Source organism: Leptopilina boulardi, unplaced genomic scaffold (genome assembly GCF_019393585.1).
Source record: "Leptopilina boulardi isolate dan_hultmark-lab unplaced genomic scaffold, ZJU_Lbou_2.1 LbouV2_123, whole genome shotgun sequence".
Taxonomy (NCBI): Eukaryota; Metazoa; Arthropoda; class Insecta; order Hymenoptera; family Figitidae; genus Leptopilina; species Leptopilina boulardi.
The window spans coordinates 377,745-396,046 of NW_026137667.1; the positions used below are offsets into that span (position 1 = coordinate 377,745).

General features: G+C 27.6%; 3 protein-coding genes across 5 annotated transcripts; all 3 read right to left on the minus strand.

Moving 5' to 3' along the window:
* Window positions 1-104: 104 nt before the first annotated feature.
* LOC127290998 (sodium-independent sulfate anion transporter-like) lies at window positions 105-8,979 on the minus strand. Of its 2 annotated transcripts, XM_051319869.1 has the most exons (12): window positions 8,893-8,979; window positions 8,336-8,410; window positions 5,731-6,120; window positions 3,604-3,839; window positions 3,020-3,221; window positions 2,394-2,614; window positions 1,974-2,319; window positions 1,548-1,850; window positions 1,242-1,387; window positions 1,004-1,174; window positions 730-883; window positions 105-459 (listed from the first exon to the last, which is right to left on the minus strand). In XM_051319869.1, the coding sequence occupies exons 3-12, from the start codon at window positions 5,927-5,929 to the stop codon at window positions 422-424; spliced, it is 2,016 nt and encodes a 671-aa protein (XP_051175826.1). In that variant the 5' UTR covers window positions 5,930-6,120; window positions 8,336-8,410; window positions 8,893-8,979; the 3' UTR covers window positions 105-421. The 2 variants fall into 2 exon arrangements, with proteins under 2 accessions (XP_051175826.1, XP_051175827.1); XM_051319870.1 differs by lacking the exons at window positions 5,731-6,120; window positions 8,336-8,410; window positions 8,893-8,979 and adding an exon at window positions 4,098-4,393.
* Window positions 8,980-9,731: 752 nt separating this feature from the next.
* LOC127288785 (uncharacterized) lies at window positions 9,732-12,317 on the minus strand. Of its 2 annotated transcripts, none has more exons than XM_051316438.1 (8): window positions 12,011-12,317; window positions 11,615-11,734; window positions 11,237-11,354; window positions 10,859-11,123; window positions 10,638-10,760; window positions 10,404-10,494; window positions 10,010-10,146; window positions 9,732-9,896 (listed from the first exon to the last, which is right to left on the minus strand). In XM_051316438.1, exons 1-8 carry the CDS (start codon window positions 12,188-12,190, stop codon window positions 9,737-9,739), a joined length of 1,194 nt encoding a protein of 397 aa, XP_051172395.1. In that variant the 5' UTR covers window positions 12,191-12,317; the 3' UTR covers window positions 9,732-9,736. The 2 variants fall into 2 exon arrangements, with proteins under 2 accessions (XP_051172395.1, XP_051172402.1); XM_051316445.1 differs by having other exon boundaries at window positions 9,776-9,896; window positions 9,988-10,146.
* Window positions 12,318-15,566: 3,249 nt separating this feature from the next.
* LOC127290463 (armadillo repeat-containing protein 6 homolog) lies at window positions 15,567-18,068 on the minus strand. The gene is made up of 5 exons (XM_051319037.1): window positions 17,760-18,068; window positions 17,028-17,356; window positions 16,590-16,885; window positions 16,211-16,476; window positions 15,567-16,136 (listed from the first exon to the last, which is right to left on the minus strand). The coding sequence occupies exons 1-5, from the start codon at window positions 17,874-17,876 to the stop codon at window positions 15,771-15,773; spliced, it is 1,374 nt and encodes a 457-aa protein (XP_051174994.1). The 5' UTR covers window positions 17,877-18,068; the 3' UTR covers window positions 15,567-15,770.
* Between the last annotated feature and the right edge of the window lie 234 nt (window positions 18,069-18,302).

Below are 18,302 nucleotides of genomic sequence, written 5' to 3' on the forward strand. Positions count from 1 at the left end.
ACCAAATCTGCAGCGATGTCAGACAACAATATGATATTTGCAATGTATTTTAGAATTTTCTTGTCTTAACACTAATGAACATAATCGAAGAAAAAAATATTTAAACAAAAAGAGTATTTTGTTTTTTGAAATATCAAAAGAATTTTTCTTCCTTTTTGTCAAATTTTTCATCTTTGCTCTAAGAATTATGTATATACATTTACAGAGTGATAATAGAAATAAAATCAGTGAGTTGTGCACGATTAAATATTTTTCTAAATATATTTGTAAACTAACACACGCTATAAATAATTCTTAATTATAATTATAAATTTTACTATATAATTCCATCTTAATTATTTATTAATAGGCGTTTATTAGAATAATACTGATTTTTTTTTTTTTTTTTTTTTCAAGGTGCTCTCTATTATATTTGATTTCTTCAGTGTCTTGTAATTTCACTTGGAACACTTGCGAATGCTGTAAAAATAAATAAAAAATGTTAAGGTGTTAATTGAGCTGCAGCGTGCAATAACAACACCAACGCTCGGCCTCTGGGTCCGTAATATCTACTTCGAGTTGTGCAGTGAAAACAAGACCGGGCCAATAAGGAGACTAGATTCTGTCCCCCTCTACGCAACTCGAAGTAGATATTGCGTAGATATTGTGTAGAGCAAGTGCATGGTCCAAGCGTACGTGTTGTTATTGCTCAATTGATATTAAAAAGTTAATTAAAAATATAATTTTTACATTTGAGATAATCTTCCAATTCAATTTCACTGAAGCAACACCTGAGTTCTGCTGGTTTAACACCTTTAAAAATCTCAACAACACTTGGTTTTAAGTTGTAAAAAATAAGCGGTTGTCCTCTTTTTTCAAAATCTTCAATGAGACTTTTAACTCCCTATAGAAATAAATATTATATCATAAGGCGATAATAGCATAAATTGACACTTAGAAATGAAAAGAATTAAGATAACATAAAGAAACTTCTTAAAGAAATTAAAATGAATGAAAAATGTACTTTTGCGGCAGTAAAATCTGCTGCTTGAATATGAGTGGAATCGACAACAACTGGAACAGTGATTCCTTGTTTGGTTCCTTGTTTGCTTATTACAGCACGGACATATTCTACACTTGGGAATACAAGACTTCGATCCGGAGTAATGACAACGTATTCACATCCACTGTTACTCTATTAAAAATTTAATTTAATATACCTTCGTTATAAAAATAAAATGTGAATGCACAACTTTACTTACAGTAGCTTTGTGGACCCGAAGAGAGGGTCTTGCGGATGCATAAAGTAAAAATATAAGATTTATGCCAATACCGATTACAATGCCGAGCTCCAATCTCACAAAAAGGCAACAAAGAAATGTTGCCATTGCAGGAATTAAATCAATTTCTAAAGTAAGAGGAGAATATTATTTACAATAGGTCTCATGTTTAAAATTTTTAATTTTGTCATAACTTGGGGCTCAATTATAATTCCGACAATATCTAGCGTGGGAGAAGAAAAATGAAAAGAAGATTGTTAAATTTAAAAACATTTAAAAATTACGTACTCTTAGTTCGCCACATTGGTTTGACCACATGAAATTCGACCATAAATACAACTGCAGCAATAATAACGGCCGCAAGTGAAGCTTTGGGAATGTAATATAGGTAAGGAGTGAGAAACTGAAGTGATATGAGAACTAAAACTCCAGTAAAAACTCCTCCCAAAGTGGTTTTTACTCCTGATGAATGATTGACTGCACCGCGACTGAGACCACCACTTACGGGCATTGAAGATACAAAAGATGAAACTATGTTACATGCCCCTATTGCTAACATTTCTTGAGTCGCATCAATTGGCTTTCCATCCGCTGAAAATTATACTGCTTTTTATATTTTGCCATTCATAATTTTTCAAACTTTATTTTTAAATATACACACCCTAATTCCAAGAATGAGAAATGAAAAATATATAAATGTAATTGTTAACTTACAGAAAACTTTGGCAAGAGCAATAGTTTCAAGAAGACTCAGCAGTGGAACGACAAAACATCCCGATCCCATAATTGAAACCATATTAAAAAATCCGTAGGTTTCGTTGCCTACGCGAGATTCCATAGGAGGGAGTTTAAAATCCGGAAGTCCTTGCTTTACATGACCAGTTAGAATAAACGGCGATGAACCCAGATGGATTTCTAGCAACCAACACATCACGGCACACACCACAACTACCAGAATATTTCTGGCTGTTGAAAATAGCCAGAGAAACTTGAGAAGAATTATTTGTAAGATTGTTGGTACCCTTGTATCTTTTGATTTGACTGGAATGTCCTTCAGTTTCTGAAACGTAGTAATGTCAGCAATGGTTTTTACTATCAAAAATTCTTCAAAATTATATTATCTCAAAGTCTTACCCTCAAAAAAAGAAGAACAATCATACAAAGTACTCCAAGAATTGAATCCCATAGTCTTGTTTCACTGATATGTTCAAAGATCGTCTTCCAAACTTGTAGAAATTTTCCACCTCCTACACTGATGCCAAGGATGTCTTTAACCTGACTTGTGGCAATAATAATTGCAGCAGCCGATGTAAAACCCACCGAGACCGGTCCAGATATAAAATCTATTAAAAATCCTATAACACAGAGTGTTATTGAGTCAGAATTTGTGAAATCAGCATAATCTAATTTAATCTAAGACGAGCTCAACCTAAGCTTCTCTGCTACGCTAAGTCGAAACCCCGTTGACTATCCACACAAATGACGTTTCATTTTCGAATTATTGTTATGTGTTCACAAAGGTGATTTTTCAATATCTCGATAAAAAAATAATTTTGGTATTTTATATTGATCAAACGAATTAAATTTTCTATCAGAGGATAGAATAAAAAGAACTACTGTTTTGTATCCTTGATAGGAAAATTGCAAAGAAATTGAAATTTAACATAACGGTATACAAGATACAGAATTAGAAGGAGAAAAAAATACTATTAGACTTAAATATTGTATACTAGGAGATAAAAAAACATTGATGATCTCACCTAATTGTAAGACGCCCATTAGCAAAGACACGCAACCTGAGATGAAGGTTAACAGGACAGCAAAGTCAGAGCCCAAATGGGACTTTTGTAAAGTTTCTCGAGTCAAAATTGCTACTATTGCAGTTGGACCCACTGGGACGTCTTTGCAGGAACCAAATATTGTGTACACGAAACAGGCCATGAATGAAGAATATAGTCCATACTATTCATAACAAAATTTACTTTTTACATTATTTATCTCCAAAGAATTATATAAAATATATTAATTTAAAATCATCTTTGAATAATCGAGAGGAATTATTTTGCTCATCAGTTTAAGATAATTGTCTTGGAAATAATTTTTTCCGAGACAAAGTTAATCATTTAATTTCTTCATTTTTTCCTCTAAATAAAATATAAACAATTATTTTGATCTTACTTTACTTTATTAAAAGATTATTAAAAATTCTAAGAAAATACATTTAAAAAAATTGGAAAAAAATAATAAAAATCGTTGTAGATTAGATTTTAGTTTACCCTATTTATGTCTTGAAATTACTTATACATACATATAATTAAAGTAAATTAAAAATGTAATGTCTTACTTGTAAGGGAAGACCTGCCACATTTGCATAAGCAATAGCTTGAGGAATTACTGTCAAACCAACTGTCAAGCCTGCGACTAGATCACTAATTATATAATCCTTTTTGTACCTTGGTAACCAATCCAAAATTGGTATTCTTTTATAAAGTAATTTCTTTCTGAATGCATTTTTAAGCCTCAAATGGAGCCATTTTGCACAAAATGAACAAACTGAATCCACCTTTGGTTCATTTGGAACTAAAAATTAAAAAATGATTATACAAACTTATACTTTCTAACACTAGATCTCATTCATTGCATTGTCTTAAAAAACAACCAACGTACAGTCAACTGGTTTGAAAGATACATTACTAAATGATTAATTAACACTATCGTATTATGTATTAGCGTTAAATTGAATTAATTAATTAGTTTATGATAAGTTATAGTTAATTAGTTTTTGATTTTTAATTATTTACAAAATTTTGTCAAAATTGTTTTAATACATAGTCGTACCACCAGACGAGTTTTCTTGCAATGTATTCATAGAATTGTTAAACTTTCGAGGTATTAACATTTATAATATTTTCAATATATTCTTCACTGCAGTAAGACAATAATATAAGGAAACACTTAAAAAGACAATTTGCAACTGTCAGTATTTCCTTTTAAAGCATGCCTCATTTATCTAAATAATTATTTAAAAAACAATTCACTCTGATAATTATCTGATAAACTTTTATGACTGTAACTTGGTCTAAAATTTTTAAAAATTATCATAAGGCCTTTTTTTATATTTACTCATTATCGCATTTGTTTACTTATAATGACACGTTTTGTATGGTAATTCAATATTTAATGATATTTTATTACTATAATACACGTATAAGAATTTTTAAAAAATTTGTTAATTCATTTTAATTTTTCACAAATGTTTTTTAATTATTATATTATTACTTATTATTATTATTATTATTGTTAGGATTAAATTGTGCAATTGTGTAACGTGTACAATTATTTTGAGATCAAAATCTGTCAGGTTTTGATAAGAACAAGAATCATATTTTTTTCCAGTGTTGTTATAATTATGTGCACGATATTTTGTTTACAAAACTAACAATAAGAATCATTAAATGAAGACACAATAAATCTGCTTAAATTTGGAATTTAGATAAATTTGATTGAAGAATATTTATATTATGTAATTATTTTTCTTTAAACAAGATGTCTAAAATAAAAAGTAATTTTTATTTTTTAAAGCTAAATTTTAGCTTTATTTTAATGAGATCTGTAAATTTTTCTCTCATTTAGATTTAAAGAGTATTGTATTTTTGACGCAGGAATATCTTGATGTATAATATATTTCCATTTATTCAAAAGTCATAAGTTGAAGTTTAAAATTTTTCATCTATGTTTTCTGAGCTGACAAGTTATTCAATTTAGGCACTCAAACAAGAAAAAAATTTATTTTTAAAATAAATAAGGAAAATTTATATTTCTAAATTAAAGTGCAATAGTTAATTAAAATATTTCTTATCTATCGCTCTGAGTATATATGTAATTATTATATTTGCCCGAGAAAGGACATTTATCTGGTAGATATATTTTTATTTTTTATATTAATTAATTAATTAATAATAAATAATATAGGTGTAATAAATAAAAATATCAATAAAAAAATTAAAAATTTTAAGGAAATTGAAAGGATCTTTTTAGATATAAAGTATTTACTTGAAAGAAGAAAAAAAGTTAATTTCCTTTAAATTTATGCATTCAGAAATGATAATTACTTAATTGGATAAGAATATTAAGCATTTAATAATGCAAACTCAACACGTTGAGGTTGTAATTATAATTGTGTCTTTACAACAAGAATGCTTTGTAAACTGTGAATAAAAATATATAATAATATATGTAGATAATATTATTATCTTTGTAGAAGGTTGACAAATAATTTTTAAGTAATATATTATTTTATTTTCATACTTTATTTTCTGAATGTAAATTTAAATATATGTATAAAAAAATAGGTGAATTTGGAAAAGTGTCAACGTTGTGAATATTTTTAAATAAAAAAAAAAGCAAACAAAAAAATTCAAGAAAGAGAGAAATATTTTTTAAAATACATTTTTTTTTATTAATTACTTACCAATTCTGTTGGATTGTTTTTCTTGATTTTTTGTTAACTTTAAAGGATGAAGTCTAGTCTCGATTTTATCAGAAAAGTTATTATAATTTTTATTCTCAAAAAATCGAAGAGAATCATCAAAGGATGTTGAAAAACTTGTCAGTCGAACTTCTCGTTGTGCTTCGAGATCATATTCATTTTTTATGTCGTACTTAGACATAATTATTTTTAGTAAAAATCACAACCAAGAAAAGTAAAGAAATATAATTTGTTTCTTTTTCGTTTGCGAAAATTTTTTTTTTCACTTAAAATAAACAACTTAAAAGAACGAGAAACCTATATCTATTTATATTATAATTATTGGTAAGATTCAGAATAAACTCCATTATTGTTCTCACTCATATCTCGACCCTAAAAAGAAAAAAATACATGATTTAAAAATTCGTCATTTAGTAAATCAACTTTTTAAAATATAAACAATATCGATGATTTATTTTGACATTGGATCAAGGAAATTGTAATTTCCTTTGCTTTAGAAAATTCGTATTAGCCAATACGTAATATATGTGAACGCTCCTAGAGATAATCTGTGCGGAACAAATTGTTTCTTCAGGTGACATAGTTTTGAGTTATTTTTTTAAATACGTCAACATATAAGAAACATTTTTAAATTATTGTTTAAATTATTTTAAAAAAATTTTTAATCTTTTTTATTGTTTCATAATAAATGTTCAATTTTTACTTCTATTATTTACATTACAAGTTTTTAATTTTTTGCAATATTTATCTATTTGTTGAATTAGAGCAAAAGTTTTTGATTTTATAAGTTTGAAGAAAATAAATGCAATTATGGGAAGGTAACATATTATTAAGAAAATATTTAATGAAATTCAGCAAAATATTTTTAACTGTAAATTTTAATGAATAAAAATCCTTGAATATATTTCAATAAATAAAATCAAATAAATTTAAATAAATACAGAATAAATTCTTATCAGATTATTTTTTCATGATAAACACTTAATGTTAACATAGAAATAAAATGTTTTTTAAAGAAAAAAAGCATTTTAGATTAATTAATTATTAAACCGCGAAAGGTTTGTTTGTAATTATAACAATTTCGATAATTAGATAATGCCAATTTAGGATACATTTTTGAATTTAAAATTAGTCAATATAATTTTTATTGTTTACTTTTGAGAGGAAATTTTAGCAAGAATTTTTGTTATGTGATCGATAGCATTAAAAAACAGTTCAATAGTTCTACAATTTGATTGAGATTACATAAGTAAATTACGTTTTCCTGCATTCTTTACAGTCGGATGCTAATTTAAATACATATTGCAGTTTTGTATATCTCAGAACGTAATCACTTTATCATACAGAGGAATTTTATCGTAACTTTAATCTTTAATAGATTTAAATACATTTTTTAAATAGTATTTTTTTCATTATTTTGCTACAATTAAAGAGAATGGAAATAGGTAATCGAATTTTTCAGAATTTTATCTTGATATATATATTTCCCGGATATTGAATATTTTCATATTTTGAGTAAAAAAACATGGCACTGAAGGTTCAATTCTACTTGACTTTGAACAAAAGTCTCATAAAAACAATGAATTGGAACGAATCAGCTGCGATTGAATTCAACCGGATCTATATAAAATCTAATGAATGCAGATAAAGTGTTTACTTGTCTAAAATTTAAGAAATCAACTTCTAATAAAAATAAAAATAAATAATCTGTTAAAAGTATTTTAATTAGAAATTTTAAATTTTAATTAGGGGACTATTATTGAAATCTACACTAAAAAAAATTATTTGATTTAAATAACCAGTTACTTGATTATTATCAAATAAATATTTACTTGAACCAAATAATTTTTATTTGGATCGAAAAAACTGTATATGAACCAATAATATCTGTATTTGAAATAAACATCATTTAGTTGACTGAAATAAATTTTTTTCTGTGTAAAAGCCGAATTTTTATATAATTTATTTTATTTTTTGTTTTTATATTTTTTATATAAATATATATGTTGTTAATGTTATTAATAAAATATTATTTTAATAACACTGCAAAAAGAAGTATCTTATTTTAAGATGTTTTTGGTAGCGTTTTCAAGACATCAAGACATCTTAAACATCTTAATGTCTTAAGATGTCCTGATGTCTTGAAAACGCTACCAAACATCTTAAAATAAGATACTTCTTTTTACAGTGAAGCAAGTCATTACTTTCCCAAATTAAAATAAATTGACATGAATAATATACAAGTTTGTTAAAATTTTATTATTTTCTTCAATGCCGTCATCAGAAAAGAATTGATGATATTAATATCTTCAACAAGTATTTTTCTTTTACCAGCGATTTTTTTTTATAAATTGCAGGAAAATTAGATCAAAGTGATAAAAGAAAGAAAGGTAAACCCAAAATTGATGACTCAGGAATTTACTTGCAATTCGAAATAACAATCTAATTGTGAGTAATAAGGGGTCAGTGGCAATGAGTCGGCGTTCGCGATTTCTACACATGAGACTTAACATCTCATCATTAGAAAAATGTGACAACAATTTTGTTTTACATTAATTAAAAAAAACTTTTCAATGTTTTTACATACACTTTTCAATTGAATCCAGAGAGCCATCACTTCTTCATCTGAAGAACGATTCCAAATCCATCACTCCGCATCACACTACGAATAAAAATGCACAAATAAAATTTTTTAATTAAAACTTCAAACATCTTTTCACTATAATTTTTTAATAGAAAAAAATCATAAATGTATTATTATTTAAATAATAACAATTTTTATAAAAATTGTAAAAATATATAATTTTGAAAATATAATTTTTGCAAATACTATATACTTGAGGGACTATCGCAAAAGTGAGTTAGAATATTTGATTCAATAAAGACATCAATTTTGAATATTTTGATTAAAGACTTTTTTTGTTACTTTTGTTGTAATTTTAGGTTTAGAATATTTATTTAAATATTAATTGTCAAAGAAAAGTCAACAACAATTATCTCTTTAATCCAATTAATTATTTTTTTATAAATTTATTTATTTGTAAATTAATATTATTTATTTAAGCACTAGATTAAAAATTAATTGACGAAAACTTGAAATCATAAAAAAATGATTAATCATTTATCAATCATTAAAACGCGCACCTGTTTACTGACAAGTGTCGGTCGGACTGACAACGGTGATGAGGTTTAACAACAATGAAGCGTTTGGTTTTATTGAAAAATCTGAGCCGCGTGCAATTCTGGTAGGAGCAGGACCTCCCGTTCAGAAGCGTATCAATCTCTGCAAGAGCCCCAGCGAATGCAGGTAAAATTTTATTTAAAAAATCACGCGGTTTAACATTATACTTATATAAGGAAAATTATCTATATTCAAAAAAGTGCTTAGCAATTTTTTTCATCTCTAGTGGTTGTCACGTCACCGTGACTACAAAAGTAGCTGCCTTCTTCTTCTTCTTCTTCTTCTTTAAATGCGGCTTCGACCAATCAGGCCAAAAAGTAGCAGCCTTGCTATCCAAAAAATATATAGATATCTTATCTGCACCATAGAGTATAACGCCTTAAGTTTATAAAATTATAACGTTATGAAAAAAATAGTTTTAGTAGTAATAATAATGAAATTAATGTATTTTGTTAATCAAAATAAAATATATATTTATCAATACCAATATCATCATTCAAATACATACAGATTGGAATTATATTTTTTGTTTCATTACGCAGCTTAATGTTTCTATTTGATCCTAAAGTGAAAAATCACTTACGAAAAGATGAGAAAAGAGTAAAATATGAGAACGACGATTTAAGAATCTTTAAAAAATGTATTTATCATCATTTCCATGAACATTTTAAAATTAGTGTTTTTACTTATTGTATAAAGATACGCAGAATTTGTAAATTACAATATATAACCTTATTGTCATAAAATTACAGAGTTATATTTTATAAATTAAACATTTAAAATATTTTGTAGTCGTATAGAACTTTTTTAAATAAATGTCTGAGTTGTTCTTACCGAAAAAAAGGTTCTATAATTCACTGAATAAAATCTGAAAGCCGTTAACGTGCACGGCATCCTTGCCTGCATTATTATCATTTTGCATAGTTTCTTAACTTTCAGGGGCATAACGTACCATTTTCCTATATATCTATATTAAAAGAATAGATAAAAATTATCAATTTTTTCTAGAACAAATATAAAGTCTAATGATATCACATGCTTTATGGATGACCCCTTACGAAATAATTTTGCAAATCTTACAAATCTTGTCCAAGAGAAGAACTATGGTCCATTAACCTTTGCGCTGGTAGACTAATGAGAAACATATGAGCGATCACTCCGAGATTAAATGCAGCATATTTAATGGTTTTCTCAAAATTTCCCAATGAAAGAAGTGTCTTTTAATTTAAATAATAATAATTTATAAACATTAAAATTTAGGTCCGTGTCAGTAACGCATCCAGAAAAAAGATTTCTTTGAAACAAAGAAATCATCACTTTTTGATAAAAAGATGAAATTTATTTGAATTAAAAAAAGGTTTCTTTGCTTTTACGAAAAGAAAATTTTCAAGTGTTTTGAATTAAAGAAATTTTTTTTCTTTTTCGAACTTAAGTATCGACTGTGTTAAAAGAGATGATTTTGAGAAAAACTTACTTGTAATAATGTTATGCTTGTCTGTAGCATATTAAATGCCATTCCAGAAAAAAGTAGAGGAGAATAGCATGATTCCAAGGTATTGCAAAATCTAGTTTAAAAATATAAAAAATATATATCTAAAGTCAAGAATCACGAAATGCGTGAAAGATCAAATAGCTATATTTATGAACATCGAATTTTATATTAAAAAGATACTGTAAGTATAGAAAAAGTTATTGGAATATTATTTACTTAATTGCGTGAATATGACGCTTGATGGAAAACTTCATATACTCATAAAGTACATCATCCCACTTTTCTTCAGTATCTTTCATAAGAATCTCGGCCTCTTCTACTGAATGTTGATATCGATAACTGAACATTTTTTTTTGAAAATATTAAAATGTCCGCCTCATGGTAATATGGAGAGGAAAAGAGTGAAAGCATTAGTAAAATAAAATACATTTTCTTACCTAACAATAGCAAATAATCCACAAGCATGTTGTGTGTTGACGGCGTACATTGACTCACAAGCTAGAGTATAGGTCATTGTAATTACAGCCGTTATCATTGTGAGAGCCAAAATATAAATAAAATATTTATCCTGATCAATTATAAAAAACTCTACAGGATATATCATCAATTTCGGTCGAGGTTCCTCTAATGGCATTATTATGTCTAAAATTATAGGTGAGAGCGACATTGAAATAATTGTAGATAGTGGTACATACACGTCTCCTGGAAAATTACAAATGTCAAATAAAAAACAATACTTTCCAATTTGAAATTAAAATTTGCTGTTTTTTCATTAAGTTATTACTAATAATATAATAACTTGACTGACTATTTACCAGTATATAACAATGATAGAGATCTTCCGCTTTCTGCATATGTCTGTAAAATTTCAAATTCCTTTCCCGAAGACCAAACCTTCCAATCATTTTTAATACATTCTAAAAGTTCTTTCAACTAGTGAGTGCATAAATTATGATTAAATTGTATATGTAATTAAGGGAGAGTAGGGTAATGGAAGCTAGTGCGTTAAAATCATTTAAAAACAAGTTAAACAATTTTGTTAATATTTATATTAAATTTTTTTGCTTCTTAAGTTATCGGCCCTCCATTTTGAGTCCTTCTATAACCTTACACCCTTAGACAGCTCCAATTAACCCACTCTCTTCTTTTAATGAATTAATTCAAGATTTTCGATTGAAAGATTTTTAGCTTACTTCACTTTCTTTATAAATGCAAATTGAAGATTTAAAAATTGCCGCAAGTATGATGCAAAGTGTTGGCAAACTTTCTAAAGTTTCATCCAAATCTCCCCAAACCGTATAGACATGCAGAAACTAAATGATTAATTAAAAATGTAATAATATCTGTAAGAAATTATATATATATGTGTGTATGAAAACTACTTTTGGCAATTTGTTGACAGTTTATTTGTCGAAGGAACCGCAACCTAATTAGATTAATTAACAAGCGGAACGACTAATTAAGGGGGAAAACGCAGAAAAAGAAATGAGTTGTGGATGTAACGATGCATTCTATTTTAAAAATATGATTCATGAAAATAAATATCTAAAAACAAAAATTGATTTAAAAACGTAAAAAATGTTGAATACCATGGGTATAAGATTGCACATAAAAAGAGTAAATGACATAAGTTTAATCAAACGTTTCTTCTCAGTTCTCTGATAAGGCCAAATTCCAGTACATTTTTGGTAAAATGTGTTAATTCTATAGTAATGATTCTCAAATAAGTTCATTGTGCGACAACAGTCTTGACTGAGACTAAGTTCCATATACTAGACTCTATAGAATCTCATAATGTATTCCTATCTATAGGATTTCATAAAAAAATATTTTCTAAAATATGGGAAACGATTATATAACTTTATTCTAAGACGTAGTTATTATGTGAAAGCAATAATTTTCGATAAGAATTTTAATTCACAGAAAATAGAAATCATCCTATATTACAGGTAATATACATATATACATCCTTGAACTCGAATATTTCACATGAATAATTTTCAACTATTCTTCAAATTCTGAAAAATGACGAATGCTATTTTCATATGAATGCAGAAAGTTGGTGTCGACTAGTTAAAAATGTATAGGAACAGTTTGCCACAATTCTGTGAAATCCGTGTTCAGTAATGATAGGAGAAAATTATGGATCGATATTTTTGCTCTAAGAAAGGGTTGACTTCTTTCAGTTAGTATTCATTCGTCGAAGAAGGAACAATGATGTATTATAAAAGAATCCAAAAAAAGAAAAGAACAAACTCGTTTTTTAAGGTTCTTCTTTGTTTCAATTTTGTGGGAAAAACTATTTTATTTTAAGATTTTTTAAATCAATAAAAGTCCTAATGATTATGGTGTTGAAACTTAGGCTTTGACAATCATCCTGTAGAAAAAATTAGCGAGGTTGAAACAATAAAAATCAATTAAATCGTTTTTTATTTTTAAAACGACCCTTAAAAATTTAAGTCAATATTTATCAATTAGAATATCAGGGTAACAATTTCTGACAAAATAAATAAATATCAATAATTAAATTAGGACCTTGAAAATTGATAACAGTTTCAGGACGCTTCATTAGAATGATATATAATATTCTTACAGTTTAGAGAAAAAGGTTGACCTTCAAACTCGGTTAAAAATGAGACGTCGTTCAAGGTCATCTTCAAAGAATCATTTTTTCCTGCATGCATATAAACTGGTCATCCTTGAAAAGGGTTTCTTAACAGTTTTTTTCCCCCATTTTTCGTTTAGCACTACCGCACGTGGCACATTTCACGTTCAAAATCAGGGGCGGCACACTGCTGATTGTATGCGATAATTGAAAATTTATTTTTAATGATAGTGATGAAAGTTTACCCAATGTTCAGGAACTGTACTTATTTGGATAAAACAAGAAAATGCTACCTTAAATGTAGTGACTTGACGTAAAATATGTATAGTGTCATCACTCGAGAAAGAGGCAAGTACAATTTAAAAAACGGTTTTTTCGATACTCCAAACATTGGCACGTGCTTTCCATGTTTCGTAGTCAATTAGTCTGCTTCAATTGACCTGTTTTATCCATTTTAGTTGAATCAATGTAAATTACAAAATAATCGAATGAGGGAAACTTTTTATTCTACACTTAACAGTTTCGCAGAAAGACGCGGACTTAATTGTAGTATCGTATTTTCACACTGAAGTTGATTACCAAGTCTTTTTGAAATTCAATAGGGATTAAAAAAGAAGTCAATCGTATAAACGAGAAAAATAATAATTATACTTATTAACTCAGGTGTCGTAAACTCATCAGATCTAGGATTCTGGCACAGAATATAAAATAATAAATAGAAGAAAATGATTTTCTTTAAAATAAAAATAAATTTACATAGTCATACCACTCAAAGTTACGTGCCCTCAATTTTTGTCAGTTTATATATAATGATTATAATGATCAATATAAGTAGATCAAAAAAGTATTACAATAATATATTTTTTCTATTTTATTATTTAAGGATATACATATGTAGTATACATTTTTGATTTTATCGATAACTTATAGTGGCAGCTACTTAACTTTTTCCACATAAATATCTATAGAATTCTGCATACCTCTCGACTATCTTTTATCTCGTTTTGCTAATTCTATTTCCGTTTTCTTACATCATATCAAGGAGTTACGTTAATAATAAGTAAGTTCATGTCCATGAAAATAATGCACTTTTTTAAAACTATTTCTCACACAATTTTAATTAAATCATTCATTTTCAAAAATTCCCATTATCATAAATTTTAACTCAATTAGAAATACTTCCTGATTTCTTTTTATTGAAGCAAATTTTTTAGAAAATTTTTTCCTCAATGGAATGGTGGAAAATGCTATTTTCAATAAATTAAATAATGAAAAGTTCCGGATATAAAAAAAGAAAATTTCTTTTTAATTATAAAGGAAAAAAAATTCTCAGGAAATGAATTACAGTCAATGTACATCTTTTTTTCAAATAAGTGTTCGCAATTTATAATTAATTAATTTTTATAGCCATGTTCCACATTGCGTATTAAAAATTACAATTTACTTATGTTGTTGAACGGAAATAATATTATACTAAATTCAGAGAATAGTAAAAAATTTTATAACAATTATGTAAAGATAGATTAAATTGTTAGCAATTTTAATCATTGAAGCTTATGACTAATTGATACTTTTAATAAAGTGTTATAGCTTTTCAATTCGGTAATTTTCCCCAATAAATTCATAATATTTCTTTTAATTTAAAAAAATTGGCACATATTTATGAGAAAATCACATTCCTTAACAGCAACTGATATTTTCGAATATCCTGCGGACGTCCTAGGCATATGCGGAAATTATAGAATATACATATATATAGAAGGTTCTCAGAATATACATAGATATTCCAGGAACATAATGTCAATTACTGATTATCTGATGTACTATATGCTTCAGATAATAGTTAATCTAATGTACATACAGATTATGTAAAAATAATTTTGAAAACCTTTCATTATTTTTTATCAGATAAAATGTTTTTTCTCCCAGTAATTATACATGAGTATAATGATGTCCCCCAACATTGTTTACTTATTAGATATAAACAACTAATGCAGCATCCTGCTTCTCACACATACGCTCGGGCTGTCTGTCCACAATATCTACTTCGACTTGCGTAGAATCTAGTCTCCCTATTGGCTCCCACCGCGCAACTCAAAGTAGATATTATTATTAAAATAATCTTTTTTTTGTTTATATATTACATTACATTTATTATTTTTCTTTTATTTTGCTAAAATATATTTTACATATTAATCAAAACAGGGCACGGTTCTTGCAATTTTGCACGCACTTTCTTGTCTGGATAATAATGATCTCTAAATTTTTATGAAATAATAACATCATTACACTTATAACTTTATTTATTTAATTTAATAAAAGTCCAATGTCTTTTAATGAATACAAGAAATATATATATTTATATACAATAATATTAATAAATCTCGCAAAAAGCTCGTGAGTATCAAAAGATATAGGTATATAAAAAAGTCTTTCAATTTTTGTCAAGTCTTAAAGATAATAGTTTGCGTGTAGTGTGTCACAATATTTTCTATTTTTGTTTGGGTAAAAATTGAAATAAAACAATTATAAATACAAAATAGAAGAAGAAAATTATTTTATATTTTTAAATTGTGACGCGTAATTGTATCACATGCTTTTTGTTACAATATAAAAGCATTGTTTAAAATATGTACATAGTTAACTTCAATGTGCTACATATAAATAGAAAAATTCAATAATATGCAACAAGCTTTGATTTTAATATAAAAAATGATCATTCTTCAATAATTTCGGCAAGATTACTAATTTTTCAAAGAATTTCCTTTCCCAGTCCATCTTTCCTTCAAGTTCACTTTCAATCCCAAGTCTCTTAATGCAGCTTTCACGTCATTTTCTAATTTTTCACCATGAGTGTCAACGGATGCTCTTAAAATATCCTCCACACCGTGTGCAATAAATTCCTTTGCTTCCATTGAATTTCTTACGGACATGTTTCTTATAGCCCACGATCCGTTTTGCTGAACATTGAAACTTTTAGGATAAGCCTTCATTGCATCGATGATTACCATCGGTGCGCCACAATCAAAAAACACTCCCGCATTTGAGGGACTTCTTAACGATAAGGCGGAAATGCATGCAAGACCTGCGCTCACCACTGTTTCTGAATTCTGAAAAATTACATTAAAAATATTTCTAAAAATAATTCCAAAAATCGTTACCGACTGTAAATGGAAAAACTTACTTTCAGTCTACTAATTACTGAAACAATTAAAGGGGCACTTCCTGAAGTGACAATACGCGATTTAACATTGTCGTTTCCAGCAAGGGCTTTGAGCAATTTTAAAGCTTGCCAATTGAGTTTTTCAACATCAGGATGATCAATCATGACATCCAAAAGGAACTTGAGACCACCAGCGTCATCTACATCTTGACAAAATTCGTTTCTTACTATTAAAGATGCTAAGGTAAGCATTATATCTCCAGTAACAGCTTTGTCGGATTTAAATCCTATATAAACGAAATTATCAGATTAGCAAATTATTAGTTGTTGATGAAGAAAAATCGTTAACTCTTTTTACAGTACTTGATAAAAATAAATAATGCGGTTATATTGTGCATACTTGGCAATAACCCAGTTAAAACATCCAGAGCACTTTTAGCGATAACAGTTGCATGTTCATGGGCTTTTCCATATTCGTGTCTCACATCATCATCCAGTACCAAAGCCCTTATAACTGAACAGACATCTCTCACTTCGGATTCTGTTACCTTTTCACTAACCAATACTTTTTTCAATTTTACGAAAATATTTGCACTGAATATATTCTGCCTATTAATTTCATGCTTTATACAACATTCTTTAATCCATTTCAACAAACACTGCAATGTCTGAGTATCATCCACTGTTTCCAAAATTCTGTAAAACCAAAATGATTGTCAATTTTATCCCAGTGGGCAAAAAACATATACATATATAAGAAAATATTCGATTGTTTTATCATTAAATTTATCTACGCATATCTTTTATTAATTATTTAAAATGAAAGAAATATGTTTACTCGATTTGAAGAGAAATTCCCCTTTCGTCGAGCAAATCGGGATGACCTGTCATTAATGACGTTATTGTCTTGAGTGCAGATTTTATTACTAAAGGATTGTCTTTGCATTTTTTAATCATGCTTGTTAAGATTGAATAAGCGTCGTGTTTCGCTGCATAAATGCGCCGGGCAATATCTTTATCTAATTCATTCTTTAATTTCTCCAGTTGGGAATGAGCTGAATCATATTCCTCTTCTGACAAACAAGCAGATAATTTCTCCAGGCATGAGAGAATAACTGAGTCGTCATTTATTGCCAGGTCTTTGATAATGTTACTTAGATCAACTCCCTGAAAAAATTTTATATTGCATTAGATTATGAATTTCATATCAAAGATAACAAAAGATTTTGGTAAATATCTTATTAGCACAATGGTTGGAGCGTCGGTTTGTGAAGCTGAGGGTCGCGAGTTTGAATCCCACTATATATGTATTGCACGGAAAGATATTTATTTTAAGCAATTTGAAAAATACATACAAATACAAATACTTTTCGTAATTAAATCAAAAATTTAAATTATCTTTATTAAAGTTACTAAAAGTAAAAATTAACAAATGTTATAAATTCGCTGACATAAATAAAGTATGTAATATCAAGGGCAAATAAAATCATACCATATAAGGAAGATGATTCACAAGATTCAAACCAATGAACCTGAAGGATAAAGATTTCGAAAGGAAAATGTTTCGTACCTGTGCTTCAAACTCTTTAATTGCTTCAGTAATAGCTTCTTCTGGAGACATTTCAAATTCATTAATGTTTTCTTGTACAACATCATCGTATGTTTGTTGACTAATAACACGAACCATTTTTACTTATTATTTGTTTGGTATTTTATGATTCTTAAATGACACCATAGAAGGAAATGAAAGAAAGTTTAACAAACACGTGAGACAATTTTATTACAGACCGCACTACACGCTACAAAACTGCTTTTGAGCATATAAACAAATATATATATGAAACAGTGAATGCAACAAAAAAATAAATTAGACAGTGCTGCCTCATTTTGAAAATTCCACGAAAATTGTTGACGTTTTTTTTGTACCTGCAGTAAATAAAAATAATCTTTATGCTTCCAACGTCATCATGCATTGATCATATAGAGGCTGTTTTCAACGCAGGGGATAAAGTCAGATAAAGTAGGAAATGGATAAATTAAGCATGTATAAACGAAGCGGGATAAATTCGCGTCTGCGTAGAACATACGAAAAAGAAGATCATCAATCCCATTT

Bases quoted from the DNA above. Each gene is read 5' to 3' on its own strand.
- LOC127288785 (XM_051316438.1), bottom strand. From the start codon at position 12,190: ATGGAACTTAGTCTCAGTCAAGACTGTTGTCGCACAATGAACTTATTT. The intron at 11,735-12,010 runs GTATTCAACATT...TTAATCATTTAG, and splicing joins TGTGCAATCTTATACCCATG to TTTCTGCATGTCTATACGGT. The intron at 9,897-10,009 runs GTAAGATTTGCA...CTTTTAATATAG, and splicing joins TCTTCTCTTGGACAAGATTT to ATATATAGGAAAATGGTACG.
- LOC127290463 (XM_051319037.1), bottom strand. From the start codon at position 17,876: ATGGTTCGTGTTATTAGTCAACAAACATACGATGATGTTGTACAAGAA. The intron at 16,477-16,589 runs GTATGCACAATA...TCGTTTATATAG, and splicing joins TTTAACTGGGTTATTGCCAA to GATTTAAATCCGACAAAGCT. The intron at 16,137-16,210 runs GTAAGTTTTTCC...GTAATTTTTCAG, and splicing joins CAGTAATTAGTAGACTGAAA to AATTCAGAAACAGTGGTGAG.
- LOC127290998 (XM_051319869.1), bottom strand. From the start codon at position 5,929: ATGTCTAAGTACGACATAAAAAATGAATATGATCTCGAAGCACAACGA. The intron at 884-1,003 runs GTACATTTTTCA...TTATTTCTATAG, and splicing joins CAGATTTTACTGCCGCAAAA to GGAGTTAAAAGTCTCATTGA. The intron at 460-729 runs GTAAAAATTATA...TTATTTTTACAG, and splicing joins ATTGGAAGATTATCTCAAAT to CATTCGCAAGTGTTCCAAGT.